Source organism: Thunnus albacares, chromosome 23, assembly GCF_914725855.1.
Source record: "Thunnus albacares chromosome 23, fThuAlb1.1, whole genome shotgun sequence".
NCBI classification, from domain to species: Eukaryota; Metazoa; Chordata; class Actinopteri; order Scombriformes; family Scombridae; genus Thunnus; species Thunnus albacares.
Genome location: NC_058128.1, coordinates 22,708,904 through 22,736,131, shown reverse-complemented (window position 1 = coordinate 22,736,131; position 27,228 = coordinate 22,708,904). Strand labels below are relative to the sequence as shown.

The 27,228-nt window shown below is 40.2% G+C and overlaps 1 protein-coding gene across 1 annotated transcript; it reads left to right on the top strand.

Annotated features, from left to right (window-relative positions):
• The first annotated feature begins 215 nt into the window (after positions 1-215).
• aldh1l2 (aldehyde dehydrogenase 1 family, member L2) lies at positions 216-26,458 on the top strand. The gene is made up of 23 exons (XM_044342939.1): positions 216-420; positions 2,675-2,819; positions 7,138-7,372; positions 10,967-11,132; positions 12,156-12,257; positions 14,185-14,274; positions 14,544-14,678; positions 14,905-15,030; positions 15,141-15,232; positions 18,199-18,346; positions 18,636-18,755; positions 18,876-19,003; positions 19,273-19,423; positions 19,538-19,608; positions 19,740-19,845; positions 20,084-20,171; positions 20,369-20,462; positions 20,570-20,669; positions 21,450-21,548; positions 21,848-22,013; positions 22,715-22,820; positions 22,910-23,109; positions 23,701-26,458. Exons 1-23 carry the CDS (start codon positions 373-375, stop codon positions 23,754-23,756), a joined length of 2,772 nt encoding a protein of 923 aa, XP_044198874.1. The 5' UTR covers positions 216-372; the 3' UTR covers positions 23,757-26,458.
• The last annotated feature ends 770 nt before the right edge of the window (positions 26,459-27,228 follow it).

Genomic DNA, 27,228 nt, shown 5'->3' with positions numbered 1-27,228 from the left:
GTTTTACTGTCCCTCACTCTTTGGGGAAGTAAAGGAAATCGGAAACAGGGTTTGTTTTTCATTGTTTGACGTGTAAAACGCGAGGCAGCAGCTGTTAGACACGTAACCACTAGTTTTTCCAATTTGGCGCCAGCGCTTGTTGTCACCCAAAAGGGGGCGGGGTCGTCCTGACGACAGGGAAGTGACGTATACCTGCTCTCATGTATAAGCTGGCTGAGGCTAGACCATACCACAGCTACGGTCACACACTGACACACACACGCAGAGGCAGGTGTGTGTGTGCAGCCTCTGCAGCAGGTCGGGCAAATTGTGCAGCATTCGGATTTATTTTTGCATTATTATTATTTTTAATACACACAATACACCGTCATTATGTTGTGGACGGCGGGTCAAGTCTTGAGGAAATTCTCCACCTCATCCGTGAGTAACGTTGCTTTTCCTGCTTAAGCTGCACCAATGAATTAATAGTTCTATTAATACATGTGTTGCATTGATCAAGAAAAATCTTTGTTGCAAATAGTGGACGCGTGCCAGGTCGTTATGACATTAGCGGACTGAGCCAGGTTCGGCTCTGACTGCGAATCAGTGAGTCATAGTTGACATCCAGGTCTTCACAAGTCACTCTGCGACTGTATGGTTTTTTTGGGGTTTTTTTTTTTGACAAACACAGCAGTTAAGGACGTAGCCTATCGGTGCCAGTTTGCCACGTTACTGTGCCCCTCTCCCTCTGCCTGAGTGCTCTGACTGTACTGGCCTCTACTGTACAAGACCTGGAGGAGTTGCATCAGCTATGAGCTTCATACTGTAGACCGACAGCGGCTTAGTTCCGATCCTGCAGGTCTGCAGGCAACATATGCACAATCTACTCATCCATTCATTATCATTGGGGGTGTTCTGCAAACAGGAACATTGTAATTCACCTGTGTGTCCCTGTCTGTGTATTCAAAGCTACCTGCTAACTGTTACTGGTTAATTGGAATGAATGGCTTTGAATGCATCATGACAGCCACACACTGGTGCCTCAGGTCCATTCATTTCAGCATGGGAAACATGAAACCTTCCTTCCTTCACACATGTGCTTGTACAGTCAGACGGGAGTGGGGGCCTCTGGCATGCACTTGAACTTCTCACTCTGTGGATGAGGGCTGTTCTCTCTGGCAGCCAATAGCTTTTCTGTGACCTGGCTCTGACCAATGGCAAAGATTTAATGACCATTAGGCCAGGGGCGGACTTAATGAACTGGGGGCCATGGGAAAGGCAAGCATGGGGTACCATGAAGCTCACACCCTTGGCCTTTTCAGTTTATGCTTTTTATACATTGCCAGTGGGTGTGGAAAGTTAAAGGAAAACTACAAGAATTAAAAAAAAAAATTATAAATCAATAACTTGGTAGCTAGTCAGGTTGAGCTCATAGGACTTGGTTTTCCAATCCTGTATTATAATCGGCAATCATTCTTTGAGTGGGTGTAGGGGGTAAATGCAGGTGGGCACCCTCCTTCCATGGTGTTTCATTGATGGGCCCACACAACAACAGAACTTCAGGGGGATCAGTCCGGGTTTCTTCTGTCAGTGGTTCAGTCCTGTTTATGCAGACTGTAAATCATAACCAGCAGCAGCAAAACAGGAAAATTATAATATATAATAGACAACTATTATGATAATGGATTATTTTTTAAGCAAAAATATCAAACTTTTACTATTTCCAGTTTGTAAAAATAAGGAATTGCAGACTTCTTCTCTTTTCAATCTTTATGAATAACATAAAACATTATTATCCTGGGATTTTGGACTGTCGGTCAGATAAAAGAAGCAATCTGAAGACTTGGGCTCTGGGAAACTGTAAGGGGCATTTTTCACCATTTCCAGACATTTTGTGGACCAAACACTTAACTTAATTAACTAAATTATAACTGACTGATCGATTGATAATGAAAACACTTGTTATTTACAGCTGTAGTGTGCCTTAAAGTTTCCTATAAATATAATGTTGAATATTGTTAGCAACACCATAAGCAGTGGTAATGCTCCACTAATATTGAAGAATTAGTGGAGGTTTGAGAAAGTAACCTTGGTGACGTCATAGTGATGTCACTAGGGTTATCTCAGTTTGGGCTTGAAGGCTTTTATTTGAATGAAAAGCCTATATTACAATCTGGGGTGTGAAGTTCGAAAGATATTTAAAAGACATTTATCAGGCGTGGAGAGGTGATCAAAAGTTTGAGTTGCATTGTGGGAATTGTAGGATCTAGCGTTTTTGGAGTTTCACCCATACTAGAGATTAAAAGTCAGGATATCTTGGCCTCTTCTGCATCAATGTTGACACAGATTTTTTTTTACTGTCTGTCTCAAGTCCCCCAGCTTTATGGAGGTACAATTAAAAAATGGCCCCTTTTAAGAGTGGTGTTTTGTTGGCCCCGCTGACCTGCTGACCTGCAGGTCTTTGCCTGCTGTTAAGACTGCCTCAACTGGTTCACCAGTTACATAACATCTATAGAACTAACATGAGGTCAGGAAAGTGTGAAAAAAAATCCCCCTCTTCTGAACAAAAGCTCTATGTATACATGAAGATGTTTATTAAAGCACTGTAGTTTGAATGAGACATAATGCAGATGAGTATTTCCAGTACTTCCAGTAGTTCCGGCTGGAACTAATGTGGTGTTCTCTCTCATTACAGCATTATTACCAGAATAAGCTGAAACTAGCTATAATTGGCCAGAGCCTGTTTGGCCAGGAGGTGTACAGCAACCTGAGGAAGCAGGGTCACAAGGTGGTGGGCGTGTTCACAGTCCCAGATAAGGATGGCAAGGCCGACCCCCTGGGTAAGTTAACTCTACCTTCCTCTGTTCACCTGCTGGTTCTCTAGTTCTCTCGAATCTGTGCATCACAGAATGATATGAACCATTAATGTCTTCCTTGTGCTTCATTGAGCTATTATGGTTGATGGTTTACTATATATACCAAAGGATTCACAAGAATCATTTCAGATTGGTTTATTCGATACCTGGAGAGTCCTACAGATTGGTTCAAATGGTGTCATTTGATCTTTGGTTGCAGCTAATAATCAACCTTAAAATACAAAACCTTATCTTTCTCTAAGAAAAAGGTGGTCCGATCTGTTAGAGCAAAAACACAATCCAAAACAACAACAGGGAACAACATAAAATACCAAGTTTTATGAGTATAAGAAAATAAATGTTGGCATCTCACAGCCAGCAGTTACTCATGCAGTGTGGACTGGTGCACAGCTATTAAAGTCCTGTTCTCTTTACTCCCCTCACACTGAAAATATCACTGAACTTGTGGAATGAGAGGTTACTGAAAGGTTGTCCAATAAATAATGGTATATGCAAGCAGCTTTAGGGTTAACATGTTCATTTGTAATGAGTTAGAGAGAACTCTCTCTAAAAACTTTGTCTAAATTTTTTCATAAAACTTTTAGCAATGTGGGCTGATACTTTTTTGTAACTATTAAAGAATTCCCAGTTTATATAATGTGTCCGTAGCACATGGTATTGAAAATAAGTACGAAAAGGTAGCATTGAATGTCTGCTCAGATTCTTAGTTGCCATGTTTGCTTTGATCAAGTAGTTCTCCATTTAACTCTAAATTCAAAGTATTTATTTTAACACCAGAACTGCTTTGGGAACGTTACTGTTTTATTAAAATATTGATATTGTCACAGCATGCAGTCATTGAGGATTAATCTGGTGCAGATTACTAAAACATAGTTAAACATGCAGGCTGTAGTTTATTTTGGTTTCTCGAGTGTAGTTAACAACCACGTAGCTAGCGTTTTAGTCTAAGTAACATCTATGCTAATGATACAGTCACAAATGTTAGCATACTAACGTTAAGCTAGTTAGCATTGCTATGTAATAAGTTGCTAATAAAATAAACATGGACTTTGAAAAGGGTAACATTAGCAGCACGAGTAAAGATACCAGAGCTGTAATGTTACATTAGTGAACTAACATTAATGTATAGAAGAACTTATAAATTAGGTTTTTTGTTGACTCAGATTCATACAAACAATGTACACTGTTGAAAAGATAGGAGCTTGGGACTAGTTTGGACCGGGAAATGGTCAATACATCACAACTTAAGTCAGACTTAAAGACCAGATAGCAACGCCTGACAGTTCTAGTTGTTAAAGTTCTTTGGCTGTTGAACATTTGACAACTTTTGCTTCTTTAGTTAAAAGAGTAAATTTTTTTTGGCAGTGGAACAAGCTGTAAACGCAGCGTAAACCTTATGAAGTTGTTACAGTTAACACATTAGCAAGAAGTTGCTTATTTACACATCCAGCAGACACGAGGCAACATTATCATTCATTTGGAGTCATGTTTCTGTCCACCTGGTGAACATAAATCCAATATGGTAGTTTTTGGACGCAGACATTTTTGTCCTTTAACAACATCAGTGCAACCTCAAAACTGAGGCACAAGGGTTTAACAGTCATTTGTTAATATAAAAATAGTGATTAGTACAGCTTTAAATGAAAACACAAAAAACACCAGACGTGTCAGTGTCAGACATAAACTATGGTTTCTAAATATTAACAGAACAAAAAGAAGTTGTTTGGCTATAGGTGGATATTAAATACTCTCTATAGCAAAAAAAGGCATACATAAGTCAAATACAGATTTTACAGTGTATATTTCTCCTTGTGTATAAATCTAACACCAGGTTCACTTATAACTGGATGGTGTGAAATTACATATAAAAATGCATCAAAAGACATTTATATAAATAGAACAATAAACATTTAGGTGTGGTGCAGATGGCCTCTGATGATCTGGGTCCTCTGTGGGTCAGCAGAGGCCTGTGCTGTGGCTGAGGTAGATGCGTGTTGACTCCACAGTGCTCCTGGACAAAGACAGGCCTTTATCCTGCGTTAGTTGCGGGATAGTGGATCCATTGTGTGTCTGGGGAGAGGCCCTGTGTGGCCCAGAGATGCAGCTCTGAGGTGAAAAGTCTACCATTGGGCCGCACTCTTTGGTATGATGCAATTTTCCAGGAAGCATCATCATCGACATCATCATCCAGCTGGGCGCTCTGAGCCTCCTGCCCTCTGCATGTCATCCTCCTCATCTCCAAGACAATATCCATGTCACAGGTGGTGTGTATTAGGCAGCAGAGGAAAGACTCAAATGCAGACTATAGAGGCAGGCAGGGACAGTTCAGTGAGTTTATTGTCAAAAGTGAAGATACAAAAGCTCACAGGCATGGGTAGCAAGTCCAAACAGCAGAAGTGTTAAATCCACAGAGTTGCAGGGATGAGATACAGAAAAGTCCAGACAGGCAGGCAAGCACATGCAGATATGGTCCAGGTAACAGAAAACAGAAGCTAGAAAACTCTGACAAGGGAACACAGGATCTGAGCCTGTATATGAAGTAAGTGACTGATGAGAGAATGAGGTACAGGTGGGGAGATCAGGTGAGGGGAATGAGGTGATTGCAGGGCAGATGGGAGTGGCAGGATCTGGAAAGTAAGGAGAAAAGTCTGAGGGCATCTGGTGGACTGCTGAAGAATGGCAACTAAGGTATCTGGGGAAGTAGCTATGCAGCTGGAGGAAGGGACATAGAGCCAGACTAAGACAATCCACCTATTTCCTCTTACTGCCTCTAGTCATGAACGCAATCCTGATGTGCCTGAACCCAACTTGAGTTTTCATTCTTTAAAGCATTCATCGTTATTTGTCACATTGTAGAGTGTTGGTGTGAATTTGGACTGGAATCCAACAGTTACGTTTGTTTTTAGATTGACACAAAATTACAAGTTAAGGTTTTGCGCTGTTAGTCAGACAAAAGAAGCAGACTGAAGACATCAGTTTATCATATTTTTTCACTTTTTTAGCATTTTATCGACTGAATGATTAATTGAGAAAATAAACAGAAGATTGATTGATAATGTAAATAATCATTAATTGCAGCCCTAGTTGTTTTTTTTTTTAATTATAGCATTGTTTAAGCTTTCTACTTGATAATCTCTACTGGTGCAGTAAGACACACTCACAAGCACCCAAACTGAGACTTGACCACCTCATGCTTCCCTTTTTTTGTCTCCAGTAATCCATTTTGTCAGATGTGAGTATATTTACATGTTTGCTGTGTCATAGGTTTGAGAGCAGTTGGGGCCTGTGTAGGTTTCTTGTGACCTCAGTCATGTCATGTAGCACATAGAGTCAGCTGTTGGACAGAACTGGAGAAAACTGGTTCATCTGCAGTATTGTGCCATGTTTATTTCAGCTTTGTTCTCAGATGTGTGTGTATCTACAGGAACAGCGGGTAGGACTGGTTCTGACAGGATTCAAAGCTTATCTGACTCGAGTTGAGAATCCTACATGTGGCACTTTGAGCCTCCATCATGGAGAACAATTTATCCCCGGTATTTTCCATCATTAGGGTCATGAGGTACTACCTCAGCAAACAGGTACCATTTTCAAAGTTTTCCTTGTTAGTAGTCCACCCCCTTATTTAAATTACTCAAGAAATTAGACAGAAATTTGTCAGCATTCTTTCATATTTAATTTTCCTTCTTCCTCTTCTCGCATTTTATAGAATACACGATTAATTGATTAATTGAGAAAATAATTTGCTGCCTGAATTGAAGTTGCCTGCCTGAGTTGAAAAATGAAATCAAGAAGACAGTAAATAAGCTTTGTAAAAATAGCAATGTGACTTTCTTAATTTGTTCAATCATCTCAATTCAAATAAATAGTAATACATTTTTCCTCTCAACCTGGCTGTCAAAACTCATATTTTGGAGCGTCCTTGAACACACCAACAGGGAGAGTTTTGAAAAAGTTCCATACTGGGATACGTTACTCATTCATGTTTCAAGTCACTATAAATTCATTCTCATCACACATTGAAATAATCTGAAACCAAAGGGTGTCTGGAAGGAAGGACATTGGTCTTAAAACTGCTACACTTTAGAAAATTGTCTGCAGTAAGGTAAAATATGCTGCAGGTGATTTGTAGGTGATTACCTCCAGGAAAGGTCCTGTAAGGCTTACGAAAGGTCAGTTGAGGCCCTTCCTCTGTTGACAGGAGGTCTGAGGTCATCACCATACAGACAGACTCCATTTCTGCTTCCTAACCTGCTAAGCTATCTTCTCCTCTTGACTCTTTCAGCGGTGGCAGCAGAGAAGGACGGTACACCTGTGTTCAAGTTCCCACGGTGGCGGCTCAAGGGGAAGCCCATCCCAGAGGTGGTGGAGGCCTACAAGGCAGTGGGCGCCGATCTCAACGTCATGCCATTCTGCTCTCAGTTCATCCCTATGAACATCATTGACCACCCCCAGCATGGCTCCATCATCTACCATCCCTCCATCCTGCCCCTGCACAGAGGAGCCTCAGCCATCAACTGGTGAGGAAGAGGGGAGGGAGACATACCATCATACAGTTTTACTGTATACTGTGTATGTTTCTGGTGAAGAGTAATCACACCTGCCTTTTAAGTCTGTCTCTGCTTCCAATACAGTTTTTGCAGAATGCATCTTGGGTTGGTGTGTTAAGAGAAATAGTTGGAGAGATCACATTGGGTACCACAAAAATCTATACAGTATATAAAATGTAGCACAATGTGATGTGGTGCTTGAAACATCACTTATATGGTGTTAAATAGTACAGTGTGTTAATTGTCTCAGTCTGCACTGTTTTTTATAGGCTGATTAATTCTCCTCATGACAAGTAAATTGAAGTTAATTTATAAAGTCGGTGTTGCCCCTTTAACCCACCGTTCCTTCCCTGATTAGTGTGTGTTAGTGGTTTTAATTGGATCTGCACTGACATGTAGGAAAGGAGTTAGTATCCTCACACAGGTTAAAGGACATCACTCCTGTAACTTTGCTTTTGGCTCACTGCCCATATGGATTCACAGTAGTAAAAAAACATCTGCAGCCATAAATAAACAAGACAGATAATAGGTGATTTCTGTCGGAGTGTGAACAAATGGCAGCTAGCCAAAAGAAATTATATAGACTTATGCTTTAACTGACACATACAGAGGGCAGCCTGCCAAGGGCTTGTATGAGAGACTTACAACTGTAGCAGTCAGTCATGGAAATGCAACACATGCTTTGTTAATTTACACGGCAGCTGGTAATTGCAGCTCATTAACAGGATTAGCAGACCTTTTTTCAGATTGTTTGTGTAGTTGTCTCTTCTCCAACATGGTCATCTGTAACCACTGGTGAGTTTCAAAAGAAAATGTTCACTTTCTGTGCCATAATAAAGCATTTACAGTGTGCAGCAGTGGTGGAAAGGAACTAAGTAAATTTACTCATGTACCATACTTAAATGCCAATTTTGAGGAACTTATACTTTACTTGAGTTTTTCAATTAAATGCTACTTTAAACTTAGGGAAATATTGCATGTGTTACTCCACTACATTAATTTAATAGTATAAGCTTATAAAATACAGTCCATTGGTAAAGCTTAATCCAGTGGTGCCCGACCTCTTTGGCTTTTGACCCTTTTCAAAAAAGCAGTATATGAAGTAGCTCAAACTACTAAAAACAATAGGATGCTACATACGCATTGATGAATCAGTAATAACAGTAATGTAATATATGATAATATATTAGTCTGACCAGTTTTCAAGAATGAGTACCTTCCTTTTTGATACTTTAATTACATTTTGCTGATAATACATACTGTACTTTTACTGTACAGTGATGATAAAGGTGTATTTTGTCCCCTCCTTACAGGTGTAACAAAGATAACAAGAGTGAGGGAGATGTCAAACAAGTAGAAACAGTCATGAGAAGAGCTGTAATCAGCTTAAATAAATTAAATCCTGTGTGTGGGTATATCATGGATGTGCACGGCCTTTAAGTTAAGGATGTGAGTACTTCTTCCACCACTGATAGGCAGCAGACATGTAATTGGACACTAATGTATTGCACTGTATTATTTGTATGTTTCTTATACATGAACATTTAGCAGTCATCACAGTCGTCACATAAAAATGGTTGTCATCTTCAATCATGGAAGAAAACTATCACAAACATTTTTTAAACACCAGTGTCATACTGTATTAGCATATACTATTTACATATTAATCAATCAGAGTTTATTTGTAGAGCTTTCATATAGGTCAGTTCCAAGTGCTTCATAGGGGACTGAAAGACGACTGAGATCAAAAAGACAGTAGATTTATTAACAGTAAAACAATCACAGATACATGCACACAAAAAGTAAAAATATAGAGATATCAAATAAAAAGTGAAATAAAATTAAAGACGAATTAAAGCTACAAAGTGAAACATACAAATGAAGCGTTACAGCACTACACTACAGTCTTACCTGGTCTGGTATGACCAATAGCTTATAGTGGCTAATGTTAGCTAATATTAGCAAATTTTAGGCAGATACTACAGAGTAACTGATGTCACTGGGTAACTTTGTGACTCTCAACATTTACCATTATCCTGCAATTGTCACTTTTGTCCACAGTGACTGCTGTTAGCAGACGTTGCATTGGCTTCCTCACCAAAGGCTTTTGTCCTGCACTACATAGCAAAAGTATATAGTTCACAGGCCCTCAGTCCTCTCTGTTTACCTGGTCAAGGTAGAGGAAGAGGAGGGTTTGCTGCTATCTATCTGGCACACAGGAGGTTTAAACCAGTTCTGTTTGACCCCAACCTCCACCGAACTGGTTTTCTTATCACTGCCTCCTGCTAGTCTGTCGGTTCTCCACCCTTACTATCTCTCTGGGTTTGTTATCACTGTGTGTGAATGAATAGGTTCTATCTGTTTTTAACTGAAAAAAACACAACTTGAAATATTTCTTGAGAAGATAGTGACTGTTAGGTTTGATCCTCTGCTGCTACTTTTACCATCTACTCCCTTGTTGAATCAGTCATATTTCATCCACTTTGGACCATTTCCTTGTGACTGCCCTCTTGGTTGCTGCTAATAGAACCCTAACAATATTGATATTATATGGATTTGACTACTCACAATTTTAACAGAGGTATTTAAGAGGCCTATTCTTTTACTAGGTGTGGACATGTTTATTTTCCAAAAGACACTGTTTGTTTAGACGATATAAACTTTACCTCCATTTATGTAACTGTAGCAGCTGAGCATCGCCCGGTCAGTGCAGGTTAATTTCCTCAGTCACATTAACTGCTCCACTCCCAGGTTACACAACACAAACATCTAGAGTAAAAACGACATGTCTTCCATAAAATATTTAGTTACAGAGGTGGCTTGGTCTAGAGCTGTATTTTCAGCAGCTACTGAATGATCATAGAAATATTATAGGAATACTACAGGCAGCAGTGTTTCTGTATGATCCTCTCGCTCTTTCGCGACTACACGTTGCTCCTTGTAACTTCGATCATGAAGGTGACACTACTCTATAGAATATTTAGGCTAAAATATAGTATAGAATTGAGTATTTATAGTATATAACTTAGAGAATATTATAGATCCAAGACAAAACTGACAGAAGGGCAGGATTGAGAGAAAAAAGCGCAATTACAAATCCGTCTATTTCAGCACCACGGACAGCACCTTGGATTTATCAATGCACAGCACAGTCAGGCTATTGATATTTCAGAGCCATGATTGGGCCATAGATTCTAACCTGCACAAACCTTAGTCAAATAAAGGATCAATGAGTCAGACAGACTTGACTAACATAATCAACTAAACAACAACATGAATCCATTCAAGCTAATATATGCTAACAAGTCTTGCCATTGGCCTTTATATTTTTATTGCCCAATGAGAACCTTCATTAGATAGCTCACATTCTTATCAACAGTCTTGATTGCCCCAGTCTGATTCTCTCTGCAGGCACCTTTTATTTCTTCTTTTTATCTTTTCTTTATCTGCCTCTGACCCATTTAGTCAGGTTTATGGCTATTATATCCTGTACCTGCTCAAAAATAAGTGTGTTATGACATAACTCCATGTGTTTATTTTGTCTGTGTGTGTGTGTGTGACCAGGACCCTGATCCACGGTGATAAAAAAGGTGGTTTCACAGTGTTCTGGGCTGATGATGGTCTGGACACTGGACCAATCCTGCTGCAGAAGGAATGTCCTGTTGAAGCCAATGACACTGTGGACACACTCTACAACCGCTTCCTCTTCCCAGAAGGCATCAAGGCCATGGTATCCACCTGGAATTTGATATTTTTAGCTCAACCAGTCCTTATTATCATTGGTTCCCAACTGGTCTAACACCTGATCAGTATATTTCCATCCACCTATTCTAACTGCCAGTGGATTGAAAACCAAGTTCTTCTTGTTGTAAGCCAGCTTTGTTGTCTAATATTCACAAAATGAAGACTGAAATAACAGAAGTACAACTGGAACTTAGAGCTCAATTAAATAATCTGCATTACAGCAAGAGAGTGAATTAAGGGCTTAAAACCAACATAAAGCATTTTAAAACTTTAAAAGCATTGCAGTAGCACTTACTAGATAATGATAAAGAGATCCAGCAAGATCTCAACCTAGGCCAGTGCTTAACCTCATACAACTTTTTTGTCTTCCTCTTTTTTTGTGTTTAGCATAAGTAAAACCAAGTTAAATATATATCGTCTGAAATACTGTGTGTGCTCATTTGTTGTGAGAGCGATGGTCACATGACTGACAAAGCCAGCATCAAAAGTCTACTTGTACTGTAAAGCTGTATGATGTAATGCTGCTACTCTACGGAGCGGGAAGCAGTACTTCACTGCAGTATTCACTGGATTCACAACCTTAGTTTTTTTTTTCTCATGATGTTGACCCACAAGCTAGTGACCCACTCACAATATACTCACCGGTGGGGAACCACTTCTTTGATCATGTCACACAAAAAAGAATTTGTAAATCAGCATAGTGTCATCATGTATGTATGAATAGAACATTTTTCACATTCACTAATCAAGAGACTAGACATGCTATGTAATTCATACTTGTTTTTATCTTTAAATATAACTACTGTGTATGATAGATGCAACTAATTTGCATGTTGATAAATTTCATAGTAATATCTAGAGATGTTTTTCAGATGATTGATTTCATATTTACACTCTAATTGTATTCTCAACTCTGTCAAGAATCTACACTTTTCCATAATAGAAAACCATATGATAAGATTCATGTTGTTATTAGTTGTAAACTAGCTGTTGCTGTTTTGCGGTGCAGGTTGAGTCGGTGCAGCTCATCGCTGATGGGAAAGCCCCTCGAATTCCCCAGTCAGAGGAGGGAGCGACTTATGAAGGCATTCAGAAGAAATCCAATGCCAAGGTGAGAGTTCTCACTCCAGACAGCAGCCTAGAGTCATTTACTGTATGATGTCATTTAAAAATCACTAAAGTCAGGGAATGAATCCTACTGACTTACTGATCGCTTCACTTTACCTGTAGCACCAACATGAAGCTGACATTTTCAGCTTTTAATGAAATATCTGTTGGATGGATTGCCATGAAATTTAGTACAGACATTCATGTTCCCCTCAGTATGGATTGTAATGACTTTTGTGATCCCTTAACTTTTCTCTTGTTCCAACATCAGGTTAATGTGTCCAATAATTTGGTTCAATTACATTCCCATCAGTCTCAGCTGTACTGTGGTATTAAATGTTAGCATGCTAAGTAAGATGGTGAACATGGTACACATACCTGCTAAACATCAGTTTGTTAATGTTGTCATTGTGTGCATGTTATATTCTGGCATTAGCATTTAGCTCGAAGCTGTGCCCGTTAGCATGGCTGTAGACTCTTGTTTCTTTTTGAAAGGACATGATAGCAAAATGGTTTCTCACACTATGAAAACTTTGAGCTTGTTTATCTATTTACTTCAAATGAAACCTGACAGCAGAGCGCATGTGTTTTAACTGGAATATTGTCCAAACATGTACACGGCAAGTTTACAACAAATGGAGTCTTGCAGTACTTCAGGCGGGCCTGGAAGTCAGTTACAGTTACCTCACTGCTACACTGCTGCCTGCTTAACAACTTTACTCCCTCCACCTCCCCAGCCTCCTCCTGTATTGACGTTCAGTTAGTCATGAATTGCTAATGTTTCTTTTTAATGTGTTCATGTTCATTAAATGTTGTGTATCTCAGGCTCTGCTGGGGGGTTTCTGAGGTCAGGGACAGTCTGTGTCAGGCTTGCTCAGATTTGTTCCATAGCATCACGTGAGCAGAGCCACAGAGCCAAAATATGCAAGTTACAATAAATGGTTAAAATCTTGACGTGAGTGTCCTGCTTGAAATGAAAGCTTTGTGTTGAGCTTTCATACTTGAATTTTCTCCAAAGTTATTATACTTGCTTAACCTCAGCATGTTACCGTAGTCACTGAGAGCATGTTAGCATGTTGACATAAGCACTTAGCTCAAAGCCTCTCTGTGCCTAAATACAGCCTGACAGAGCATGGCTATTGACTCTTGTTACATAATCTGGAGGCCCTGTCCCGTAGAGATAGTCAGGTTCCAGAAGTCTTCAGTAAGTTGATTTACAGAAATAACAATTCTTTAAGCTGCTCTGATCGGTATCAGAATCAGTATTTTATTAGCAGTGGAGGCCCACATGTCATTTCTGGCCCAGGTTTCCCGACACGTTCATCCAGACCTGCATATAGATTAGTTGTTTCACATACGTCACCTTAGAATTACCAAGAGAGTCATTCCTAAAGGTAAATGTCTACTGGTGTAGATGCTGGAATAAAAAATGTTACTTCAAACACAGATATGGTGTGATAAATTACACACTCTAACATTGAGTGCAATACTGTGCTGACGCCCAAGATGCCACTCACTTCTCTTACATAAATACACAGCTTGTATTGTGCTGCTGTAAGCTGTTGGGCAGCTGCTCAGTGCAACACCTTCATTTACAGAGAAGCATGGAAATTTATTGTTGCACAACATGTCGTACAGGGTCAGAAATGTATGACTGAGCTGCTGGCTGCTGTTTATCTTACAAGGGGAAAGACAGAGGTGGGGCTGATCTCAACTGCTCTCTGATTTGTCACTTGCAGCCATGTTCCTGGCAGTGTGTAAAATATGTGCTATTCTTAGTACACCAGCTTTTTTTCCAGCATCGGTTTTCCACGTGACGCTCAGCTAGCGATGGCCAGCTGTTGGGCTTCCCTCTCTTTCTCAGAAATTTCTGTGACCGCATCTGAAAATGAATTTGAGCATGTTGACCCCAGCGTTTCTCTGTCCCTCAGGTCAACCTGGCCCAGCCAGCTGAGGCCATCCACAACTGGATCCGCGGTCATGACAAAGTCCCCGGTGCCTGGACTGTCATTGGTGGTCAGGTGAGTTTCCTGGAGCACACAAGCAAAGAAAATACACATACTAGGTGTCTATTGTAAGGTCAGGCTTATACGGATCATGGATTCTTTGGTAGGCTGACATTCAGTACCTTTAAACATGCAGTCGCCATGTCCTGGAAGATTCTTAAAATGACTGAATAGGTTCAGAATTTTGGCCTTAAATGATCTTAAATTCAGATATTAAAATGTGACTCCACACACAGACGCAAAATATGAATTTTTAATGCTTCTCTGTCTGTTTTCTCCCTCAGTCTGTGACCCTGTATGGCTCGTCCATGTTGGGGGGGTCCGTACCAGCCGGTCAGCCCCTGGAGATTGAGGGGGCGTCACAGCCTGGCCTGGTAACCAAGAACGGGCTTGTCCTGCATGGAACTGATGGAAAAGCAGTGAGTATCTCTTGTCGTACTACAAAACAAACGTTCAAAGCAAACAAACGTAGAGCAGGGCGAGTGTGGCAATGCCTCTGTTGGCTGCGCTCCAGGTATAGTGCAGTAGGTTTTCTTGCTGCAGGGTTATTTTAACACAGCTGGACATCATGCAAATACACTATGTGTTGGCATGTCTCCTCTTACCTTCTTCCTGTATTTAATCCAGTCTGTGTTTGCTCTACAGCTCCTGGTGAAGAACCTGCAGTTTGAAGATGGGAAGATGATCCCTGCCTCCAAGTACTTCTCCTCTGGAGAAAGCTCCAGCGTGGAGCTGACCGACGATGAGAAGAAGATGGCAGAGGAGATCAGGGCAAGTCGTTTATTTAATTGTAACCGATGCTTCTCCTGAATGATGTTATCTCTGTTATTCAGATGTTTCTCTGTTTTTAACCTGATGTTCCTTGCTTTTGTTTATCACAGAATATCTGGAAAGGCATCCTCAGCAACGTCTCAGCCATAGAGGACACCACAGACTTCTTCAAGGCTGGAGCCGCCTCCATGGATGTGGTCAGGTGAGGGAGGAAGCCAGTGCAGCGATTGGTCAGAAATGATTCACCTGTTATTTTAGAATATAGGTGGCAACAAGTCTTCATTTTGATCAGAAGTCTCAGGTCCTGAACATTTTAACATTTATAGACGCGTTAAACCATCTAAGATTTATCTATATTCTGAGGCACTATTTTAGATGACACTACAATTCAAAGAAAATTCTTATTTTTCACATTCCGCAACATAATACACAATCTTATACAATCATTAACCTTCTGTTGTCTAGTTGCAATGATGACAACTATATTTAATGTAAGAGGGCGACCATGTCTTGTGTCACTGAGTATTATATTTTGCACACACATGCTGTAGACAGAATGCAAAGCCATGTCTTGATACAACATGAAGAAAGAGCCAAAATAAATGCATAATTAGATGCACATTCATGAGATGTGATCATTAGCATAATACACCCTCCTAAAATTGCTCTGTAAGGCTCCACTCCATTTGTGGGCGAGTGTCATTCACAAAAAAGGTCCCAAAGAGTAAAAACACTGCGTAGCTTCAAGTCCTGCTTTCACAAATCAGTAGAAAAATAGTTTAGTGTTGTTCGGACAATAATCCGGTCCTGAACACCCTAAAAACCAAGGAGATCACTGTGGACATTAGGAGATCCAGGAAGACCACACATCCCCCTCTCCACATAAATAATGAGGAGGTGGAGAGTGTCAACAACATCAAATTCCTGGGAATCCATATAACAAAAGATCTCTAATGGTGCTATAACACCTCCCACCTGGTGAAAAAAGCTCAACAGAGGCTTTTCTTCTTAAGAAACCCCAAACAGGCCAAACTTCCCTCTCAGCTCCTAGTAAACTTTTACAGAAGCACCATAGAGAGTATCCTCGGCTGCTGTGCCATGCTGTGGTATGCCAGTTGTACCACCAGAGGAACTTGGTGCGGGTCGTAAAAATTGGACAGAAGATTGTGGGAACTATGCTCCCAAACTTGGACACACTGTATGTTAGCCATCTACACAATAAGGCTAGCAGCATCAGTAAGGACCCAACCCGCCCCCCAGGTCACAGTCTGTTTGTCCCCAACAAACAGAATGAATAACAGCTTTTTCCCCCGAGCTGTAGCCACCATCACCCCCCCACCCTTCCATAGCTGCAGAGGACTGTAAATATTACCACCCACCCCCCACTCCCCAACTGCTGCTAATGCACTCCAACACTTCATTACATACCTGTAACTTGTTATGCAATATTATTTATTACCTTGTTTTTATCTTGTTCTCTGTTGCTCATGGTCACTGAGAGTTACCACATGTCATTTTGTCGTATGCCTACAATGACAAAGCGTCTTATGTCTTAAAAACAGAACAAATTTAGGAGTGTCACTAGTAGGAGACCCAAAACAATTAGAACATCCAGCTGATCATCAGAACAACTGTGACAGAAATAAAGAGAAAATGATATGACATACAGTTAGATGCTAAAACATGTCTTTCTAAAGCAAACCCCGCCATGTATAATATGAGAGGCAGTCATGTGATAGTCACAGAGATATTAGAGGAGAGAATGTTATAGCCAACAGTAGGTGATGTTACACTGTCAGCTACATGTGATACTGGACAGAGAGACACAGAGGCAGCTGTCACTTAAAGAAGTAAAATCTAAACACCCTCTCTGTAAACTGGCAGCCATGATGATGATAATATAGTCAATAGAATTTTAATTTTGCATTAAATTTGTTTTAGTTATATATTTATTTTTGTTATTTTCAGTATCATATTTTAACCCCAAATTAATTTAGATTAAGACATTATAACTGTAAGTCAAACAAGTGTTTCTCCTCCTGTGAAGAAAGGCAGAGATGATCTATTACCACCACCACTTGTAAATTACATTCATACATAAGAAAAATTGTAAGTACAAGAAAACAGATGAATTCCACAAATGTTCTTAAATCACTCCTACATCTCAAGAACAAATCTGTTGATATGAGTGCTTCTTGCACAAGGTCCAATGAGTCTATCCTGAGATATGGTATTACAGTCAAGTTCAAGGGTCAAATTTTTAGTCTGCTGGAGAGAGCAGGGAAGACATTTTTGAGCGGTTGAATATTTGGCAGGCCAGTAGGATTTCATCTGATTATTCTCATGAGTATGAACTAATGAATTCTGGTAAGAGGTCCCATTGTCCAAACACAGTCGTTACCAACATCAAACTATCAGTTAAACTCATTAACAGACAACTGATTGAGGACAGACAAAAGTGTAGGAGGCTGTCAGATAACTGTAGGACAGTTCTTATGCTTGCTTGGAGGTAAGTTAGATGTGTGAGATATGTGTTGATATGCTTGTTATTTATTGAGGAGTGCCTTTTTTCATATTGGTAGGCAATAAAAGCCGACTTGAACGTAATTCTTTTTCTAGACCCCATCTGCAGAGCATTTCTATAGTTGGAAGGATATTCTGGAGGGTTTTTAACTGCAATTGTTGTGTACTAGTAATGGCAACCACGCATTAATATTGACTGCTGCAGGTGCTATATTTGGTGCTTTGTTCAGACAAATGAAGTCTTACATGATTGGTAAATCTATGCCAAGTCCAAAATGTTCCCAGTTTTTTCAAATTAAGTCTGGTGTCACAAAGAAAAAATGTGACTCAGGTATCTCAACGTGAGTCCTTAGCTCAGTTCAAGACTAACCTGTTCTGTTAGGTCTTTTCATTCTCCTTAGTTGCTCAAATTGTAACTTAAATTTCTTGCATGAATCTGTTTTTTACCAACCAGCAACAGTAGCTAAGAAGAAGACAAGCAGCTTGTGGATAGAGAGCAGCCAGTTCAAATCCTCTGACAGCTTGGGATGATCGGGGCGATAAAAATAGTAGAATCAGTAATTCTTTACCCTCTGTGGTCAACCCATGCAGAGGTTCATAAAAGAACTTGAAGCAGATGTGAAGTGTTGGTGTGTCTGTGTCCAGGCTGGTGGAGGAGGTGAAGCAGAAGTGTGCCGGCGTCCAGCTGCAGAACGAAGACGTGTACATGGCCACCACCTTCCAGGATTTCATCCAGATGTTCGTCCGCAAGCTGAGAGGAGAGGACCAGGAGGAGGAGCTGGTCATCGACTATGTGAGTCTGAGCACCAGCTATTATTGTTTCAGGACCCAGTAAATCTACTCTCATTTAATCTTATACAGTTATACAGAAAGCGGCCAACTTCCACCGCAAGAGAGACTGTTTGTACAAGATCTATTTTTTCATCTTAACATGCAAAACAGCCTGTAAGATCCTTTCATCTGGACGTGTTTTGCGTTGTGTTTCTTTTCCTCACTGTTGTCAGATGTGTACAGAGTTGAGTCTTTGTGGCTGATTTGTGATTGTCGTAATGATTTGTTTTTTTGGTCTGGTTTGTATCCAGGCAACCAAAGAAGTGAACAACATGACAGTGAAAATGCCGCACCAGTGTTTTGTTAACGGCCAGTTCGAGGACGCAGAAGACGGCAAGAGCTACGATACCATCAATCCTACTGATGGATCAGTGAGTGACATGACATACTCTCCCGTGAACCCACACCAAAGCTTCTACAGGATCATTTGTTGCATGATATTAACTCAAACTTATTATCGGACCGTGTGTGACCGTCACATCTTTCACCAGGTTATCTGTAAGGTGTCCTACGCCTCAGTGGGGGATGTGGACCGGGCGGTGGCGGCTGCCAAAGAAGCTTATGATAATGGGCCCTGGGGCCGGATGAACCCTAGAGACAGAGGAAGTCTGCTTTACAAGTGAGTAGCTCCACCTAGAGGACTGCAGTAACATTACGAAAAATAAACCAACAGTCAGATTCGCCAAGATTAAAAACACAGAGTTCATTTCTGATTTACTGCTCAGATTTTATTTTGCTTTTAGACTGTTCAGGCCTTTATTTAGGACAGGCTTATATTAGAGATAGGCCTTAATTTCTAATTTCAATATGATTTGATCTGATGCTAGGAGGTCTGATTTTTTTTTTCCAGTGACATTGCACAAAACTTGATACCATTCTACCTTGTAGGCTTGCAGACCTGATGGAGGAACACCAGGAGGAGCTGGCCACCATCGAGTCCATCGATTCAGGAGCCGTGTACACGCTGGCCCTCAAGACCCACGTTGGCATGTCCATCCAGACCTTCCGCTACTTCGCCGGCTGGTGTGACAAGATCCAGGTAGGTTAACATTCAACAGGTTTTCCCCCTGTGGCTGACACAGAAACTATAGCTTTATGAACATTCATCACTGATTATAATAGCAGAGGCACGTGCAACTGTTGTTTGCTGCAGGGCAAGACGATTCCCATCAACCAGGCCAGACCCAACCGCAATCTGACCTTCACTAAGAAAGAACCACTGGGGTAAGATTTACTGAAGGTTGGATCAATTTAATAAATGCCTCTTATGATTTATTGTATTCAGTTAATATGTTTATCTAATTCTACTACAGTGTGCACAATGTCCATTTAGTAAGTGTGTGTTTCTCTGGTAGTGTGTGTGCCATAGTCATCCCATGGAACTACCCTCTCATGATGCTGGCATGGAAGAGCGCTGCCTGCCTCGCAGCTGGAAACACACTCGTTCTTAAACCAGCACAGGTGACCATACACACCATACACACACACACACACACACACACACAAACACACACACACACACACACACACACTCTTTAAATCAAAGCATTCACACAAAGTACTAAAATAACTGTTGGTTTCTCAAACTGAATACGGATAGTGTTGCACACAGTTTACAATAATCCTATGTCTGGTTTAATTCTTTCCATCTGGTTGAATAGATTTAGAGTCAGTTTTACATTATTTCTAATATTTACAGGTCACTCCGTTGACAGCACTGAAGTTTGCAGAGCTGTCAGTGAAAGCTGGAATTCCAAAAGGAGTCATCAACATTTTGCCAGGCTCAGGTAATAAAAACGGATACAACAGATTGTTAGCAAAGCCATATCATCTCAAGGCCCATTCAGCAGCTGTTGTGGAGCTTTTGATCATATCAAATGATCTTCATCAACAGATGGAGCTTTCCTAGTTGCCATGGAATTGTAGTTGTACATAAGTCAAAACTGAATTGAAGTACTGACAGTGCTTCCTCTCTGTCCTGCAGGTGGGATGGTGGGACAGCGTTTGTCCGATCACCCGGACATCCGCAAGCTGGGTTTCACCGGCTCTACACCTATCGGCAAACAGATCATGAAAAGGTATGACCCAGTAAACTCACTTTCTATTGTGAGTATTTAGGTGACTGTCACATGACACTTAATGCTCTCTCTCTCTCTCTCTCTCTCTCTGTGATTTCCTCTTGCAGCTGTGCGCTCAGTAACCTCAAGAAGGTTTCTCTGGAGCTGGGAGGAAAGTCGCCTCTCATCATCTTCAGTGACTGTGACATGGACAAGGCTGTCCGCATGGTGAGAGAGGGAAGGGACTGTTATTGTTGTCTCTCGGTGGGAGCACAGCAGGGGATTATCAGGCTGCTTTTACACTGTGTCAATTCTGAAACAACGAGTCAGTTCCTAAATTAGTTTCACAAAAAAGTAATCTCCAGCAATTTATGATTTATTAAGCAAACTTTGCTTAGCCCAGAACAGCTAATTATTTAACAAAATCATTGGCTGTCAAAACTAGGGCTGCAACTAACTATTTTTTTCTGATAATGGTTATTATTAGTGATTAATCAGTTGTTTTGTCTAAAAAAAATGTCAAAAAATAGTAAAAAATGTCAATTAAGTTTTTCCACAGCCCAAGATGACATCCACAAAGGTCTTGTGTTGTCTGACTGACAGTTCAAAGCCCAAAGATATTCAGTTTACTATCATGTATGAGAAAAGAAAAACATCAAATCCTCACATTGGAGAAGCTGGAAGCAGCAAATGTTTTGGTGTTTTTGCTTTAAAAAATTACTGAAGTGATTGTTTCATTTTCAAAACAGTTGCCGATTAATTTTCTGCAGATGGACTAATTGTTGCAGCTCTAGTCAAAACTGACACGTTTTGACTGATGATATTACTGTACTGCAAATGTGACATAGAAGCACATATTTTTAACTGATGGCTGTCAGTTTGGCAGAAATCTGACATTACATTGCTTTGTAATGTAAGATCTTTGAAATAACACTGTTTCAAAACTCTAGATTGATAATTAATCAGAGTGGCTGTTCATTCTGTATCTGTGTGTCTGCTGCCTCACAGGGAATGAGCTCTGTGTATTTCAACAAAGGTGAGAACTGCATCGCTGCCGGGCGTCTGTTTGTGGAGGAGTCCATTCACGATGAGTACATCAGCCGAGTGGTGAGTGAGCCAAAACACTGACATACTGTATATTAAAGGGGTAGTCCAGCAATTCAGTATTGCACCTACATACATATATGTGGGGGATTCATGAGGATGTAACAAAAGGCAGTGATATTCAGACTTTTAATCACTAATAAGAGAGAAGCTCTAAGAAGGCTGGATCCTACACTTCCCATGATGCAATTCAATAGCATCTCTTCATTAGATCCTCCTTGATGACATCATTAGGGTTATTTTCTGAGGCTTGACAAAGCTCCCCTGATGTGTAAAATCTTTTGTCACTCTTGCCCTTTAAGGTGGAGGAGATCAAGAAGATGAAGATCGGAGACCCGCTGGATCGCTCCACAGACCATGGCCCGCAGAATCACAAAGCCCACATGGACAAGCTGCTGGAGTACTGCGAGGTCGGAGTGAAAGAAGGAGCCACGCTGGTATACGGAGGCAAACAAGTGGACAGGCCAGGTAGTACACACCGCTGTGTTAGGTTAGGTCAGATTTACACAGAGAACATGAGGCAGTGGTGAAGAAAAGAGCATCACAGAACAAGTGTCAGACCATTAAGTTCATCATAAACTCTGCCAGAGTATGTGTTTGTGTGTGTATATGAGGAGTGTGTTGAGTTTTCTCTCTTTTAATTTGTTTCTTCCATTTTTTGTCTTATTGCCTTTTATGTGTCATTCTTCTTTTCTTTTGTCTACAGTCATACATTTTAGCTCTTTTTTGAAAAGTTGCTGATGAATTTAGGCCCGCAACTAATGATTAGTTCCACTATCTAACAGTATATATATGTTTTTTACTATTAATTTAATCTTTTAGTCACAATACTAAAATCTTAAAATGCTAAATACGGGTTCATGGAAGATTTCTTACTTAGTTTTAGCTTTTAGCATTCAAAAAAACATCCAGGTTTTAGAGAGCAAGCGCTTCAAGTTACGCTTAAATCAGCTTGTTAGCAACATAACAGATGTTACATTTTAAAAAGTTAGTTATTCAGTTCAAAATTCAAATTGGTTAATTGTGAATTGACTATCAACTAGTCATTTCAGTATTTGACACAGAGGAGCTGCTTTGTTCTCTTTTCGCTCTTCTCTGCTGAAGCTTTAGCATCATTGTTAGCATCAGCTAATCATCAGCTAATCATCACTGTGCTCATTTTCCTTCAGGTTTCTTCATGGAGCCCACTGTGTTCACTGACGTGGAGGACCACATGTTCATCGCCAAAGAGGAGTCCTTTGGCCCTGTCATGGTGGTGTCCAAATTCAAAGACGGGTGAGTCATCATAAGAGTATCCTGCTGCAGCGCTGTGGTGCAATATGAGTTGCTAACGGTATCCTCTGTCCTCTTCCTCGGAATCACAGCGATGTGGACGGCGTGCTACAGAGAGCCAACGACACAGAGTACGGCCTGGCTTCAGGTGTGTTCACCCGCGACATCAACAAGGCCATGTATGTGAGCGAGCGGCTGGAGGCTGGAACAGTATTTGTCAACACCTACAACAAGACCGACGTGGCTTCACCTTTTGGAGGTTTCAAGCAGTCCGGCTTCGGCAAAGACCTCGGTGAGTAGAGGCATGGAAATGATGTCATAGTGACCTCATCATGGATATCTCAGTTTCGGCTTGGACTTGAGTATTCTTTTTATCAGATAGCCTGCTTACAAACTGGTTTGAAAGAAGTGTGCATTTAAATGTCAGGAAGGGTCTAGTGAGAAGACACTATCAAGTTGCATTATGGGAAATGTAGGATCTAGCATTTTTTACCCATACTAGGAACCAAATTTATTATCTCACCCTACTTAGAGTCTCATCTCTAAGGTTGAGACAATAGTTCAAATATAGATTAGTACAATTTTCAGCATGTGTCAATAATTCAATTTAAATATCATAAGAAGAAGAATGGATTAAGACACAGCTTAGACCAGTGGTTCCCAACCTGGGGGCAGGACCCACCAAAGGGACACAAGAGGATTTCATCACAAGATGAGAGGACTAAGAAATTAGTAGTTATATTTCTGTCAAAATGATGTACATTTTTCAATGGCTTTTTGAAATAATGTATACATTCACCTCTATTTATTCCCTCAGTAACTAACAAGCTTGAACCTGTTAGTATTATTCAGCTGACAAAGGTTTGTTCTGTCTGATCCACAGGCGAGGACGCTCTCATGGAATACCTCAAGACCAAAGCAGTGACTGTGGAGTACTGAGGCACAGACTCTCCTAACGAACTCTGACCCACATCTGAATAGGAAGGGACTCGTCTGTCTGCTTCGATCAGACATCCAACTACATTCAGCATTGCTTCTGGACGGCGTGTGTGTGCGTGAGTGTGTGTGTGTGTGTGTGTGTGTGTGTGTGTGTGTGTGTATAGTACGAGTGAGAGGAGAGCTTTGTTGTTTGTCTCGGCTCAGTTTGAACAATGTGCCTGTCTGTTGGCTTTCTGCGTGAAAATTCACATCATGGACGAGGAACGTGAAGTTTTTACCCGCCTCTATATCAAACACATACAACCTACAGTTGGACACCGCTTTGCCTGATGGGAGCTGAGCTGTTTCTGACTGTATGTTTCAAGGTTTCAGTTCTTCCATAATCAGCATGAAAGATGCAAGAAAGCTGGATTTTTACATAATAACACTACTCACAAATTTCTGCCTGAAACCTGTTTTTCCAATCGTCAATCATGTCAGTTCAAAATTTAGAAATGATCTGCCTTTCTCATTGACTTGTGAAGCTGCTTTCACCATTCCTTTAACATCCCTTTTTTATTGTTTGGCAGCTTTTAGGCATTTGTGTACCGTAGCAGAAAAAAGACGAAGGTATTAGTTAGTGCATAAACTAATTTATAAATGAGTGTGAATGTTAAACAGTGTGTTCAGATGCCTTTTGGGTTGAGTTTTGGAGAATCCGGTGCCCTCACACTGGAGAACTGCATCTCAGTAGCAAAATAGTACCAATAGTGAAGCTATTGATCAGAATTGATTGTCAGGTTGATGGGAAAACAGGGTTCAGGTCAAAAAGTTCTTTTGAGTCCTTAATGCAAATGAAAATAGTTTTAACAAAGTAATGTCAACTCACTGTCTATTTACTATGTTTTTTCAAAGCTTTCAACCCCACTCAAAAGCTTGCAACAAAGCTAGTAGGTTGATCCTGAGTTTAAGAGTATCTTCACACCAGGCTGGAAAGCTGTGCTTCACTGTCTTCGCTGGTTAGAAGTGTGCACCTGCACCTGTAATCACACCCAAAGTGATGGATCATGGTGTACTGACACCATGGAGTACAGTTTTACATCACTGGAGTGGGGTGAGAAGTTTCACCAAAAGAGGTGTTATGTTTCTCTGTAATATTATTTTGTCAGATACTATTTCCAAGGTCAAGAATCAACTTTGACACTCACATCAAAACAAACTGGTAGCAGTGAAAGAAGGGACTGTTGACAATGTTTTATTTAATTAACTGGTTTAAGTCTTAATGTATGAGTCTTCATGACGGCCAAATGCAAGCAGGTGAAGAACCATAATTTTAGTTTGGTTTCCTTCCTCCCAGGCAGCCATTCATTACAGTTTGTTTCAGTACACTAAGAAAATCTTGCAGACTTGGTTACAAGAAGTTAATTCATCACAGTCAACATTTAGCCACATTTATAGTTGACAATTATTTTCTTCTATTGTCACGCAGTAATGCAGCTGAAAGCAGGGATTCCTCCGTGTAAGTGTGTTCGTAAAACTGCAACTAACAAAATGTGAGAGCTGGATGTTTCAAATCATCACATTCATAAGTTACTGCCAACAGGAAATCAAGACTAGAAGACAAACGAGTAGTAAAGATGACTATCATGAAAAGAACAAGTGTGAATTTGGTAGTTTCTCGTGTTAAAAAGGTTGCTTTCTGACATCTGATGTCACAGTGTCCTTGAATGCACCAACAAGGAGTTTTCAAGGCAGTTACTGCTCACACTGCATTGGCATATGATGATGTAACTTTTAAAGTAATTGTTTCTTGTGATGGATTACCTGCCTCAAACAAATTTCCGCTGTAAATGGTCGACCTTTATTTTTAGTCTGAACATTCAAAACACAAAAGCACCAGAGTCTGCGCAGTCTTAAAACACTTAAGGTATTTAAAGGATCAGTGTATAGAATTTGGTGGCATCTATCAGAACAGACTTAGCAGAAACAGAAAATATAATATTCATAAGTATGTTTTAATTAGTGTATAATCACCTGAAAATAAGAATCAGGTTCGAGCGGGTTCTCTTCCATGGAGGCTGCCATGTTGCACCGCCATGTTTCTACAGTAGCCCAGAACAGACAAACCAAACACTGGCTCCAGAGAGTTTTGCAGCCTCTGTAGGGGGGGGGGGTGTTCAGCTGGTTGCAATCTGCAACCTCACAGCTAGATGCCACTAAATCCTGCTCACTGGTCCTTTAACTGTTGGATCTGTAGTGAGCCATTTTTATTTTATCTTCATCACAAACACTATGGTTGTCATCATGTCCTTGCAGCCGTCTGTTCCCACATTGTAACTTTAGACATTCACTTTCTCTTCCCTTTGTCAAATTTGACTTTCTTTGTAAATATTTTTTAACAAAAGAGGGAAAAAAGGACTATTTGATATATTTTTGACAATGTATTTGTCAGACAGAGGAAGACTGTATGTCATAACACTATATTATATTTGTCAAAAACACACCAGCTAGATGTTTTTATGCATCACTAAGTTGTGAAATTAGTTTTTTTTTTAATTTGTCCCATGTTCTCAGTAAAGGCAGCAAGGGCTAAGAAGCAAATGTTTTCTTTCTCACTCTTTGTGAAAATAGAGAGAGCTGTCCCCTCAATCACCCCCTCAAACAGTATGTCTTAAACCAGTAATGTCATACGATGAAGTGAATAAACTTTGATTTGAATTTTACTGCTGTTACTCGGACGATGTGCTAACATACTTTGTGCATGGTGGGAGGAAAAAGTGATACTGCTCTTTCCACAGCTGGTGCTATTGTGTAGTATTTCCTGTTATATTTAATATCATAGACTAAGCCTTTAAGTGTCTTCCTAGAAATACATTTACAGTATATGTTATTGAACACATTTTGCACAGAATACTTATAATTGATGCATATAATATCTGACGCATAAATTCTCTACAATTCAACAGTGATGTAAATGAGTTGGTATGTTATTGAGCTTCGTAATTAGCTAAAGCCAGACTGTGTAGCTGTTGCTGAACAATGGCCACAATTATTACCATTGTGACGATTATTAAATAATGGTAAATAGGGATTTTTCACAACCTGCCAAAACAAAATTATGCTATTAATGGCTCATAAATGATTTATAAAGCATCAGTAAATGATTTATTAGCCAGTGAGTAAGCCATTATTTAAAAAGTGGTACCACTATATCTATAGAAAGTTTGCTAACATTAGCTAACATTAGCCACCATACAGTGCACTACTGGTCATATCAGACCCAGTGAAACTGTAGCAGTAAAACCTCCAAATGTATTGAATACAGCAAAAGTGTATTTTATTGCTTATAAATTTGACATTTCATTTGTAATATGAAGAAGGGTTTAAAAGTTAAAGAAAAACATAACACCAGGCTGAAAGGCAGAGTTTTGCTGCCCTCTGTGACCTGCATCAGTGACATCAGTTCAACCACTGGAGGTCAGCAAAGACAAGA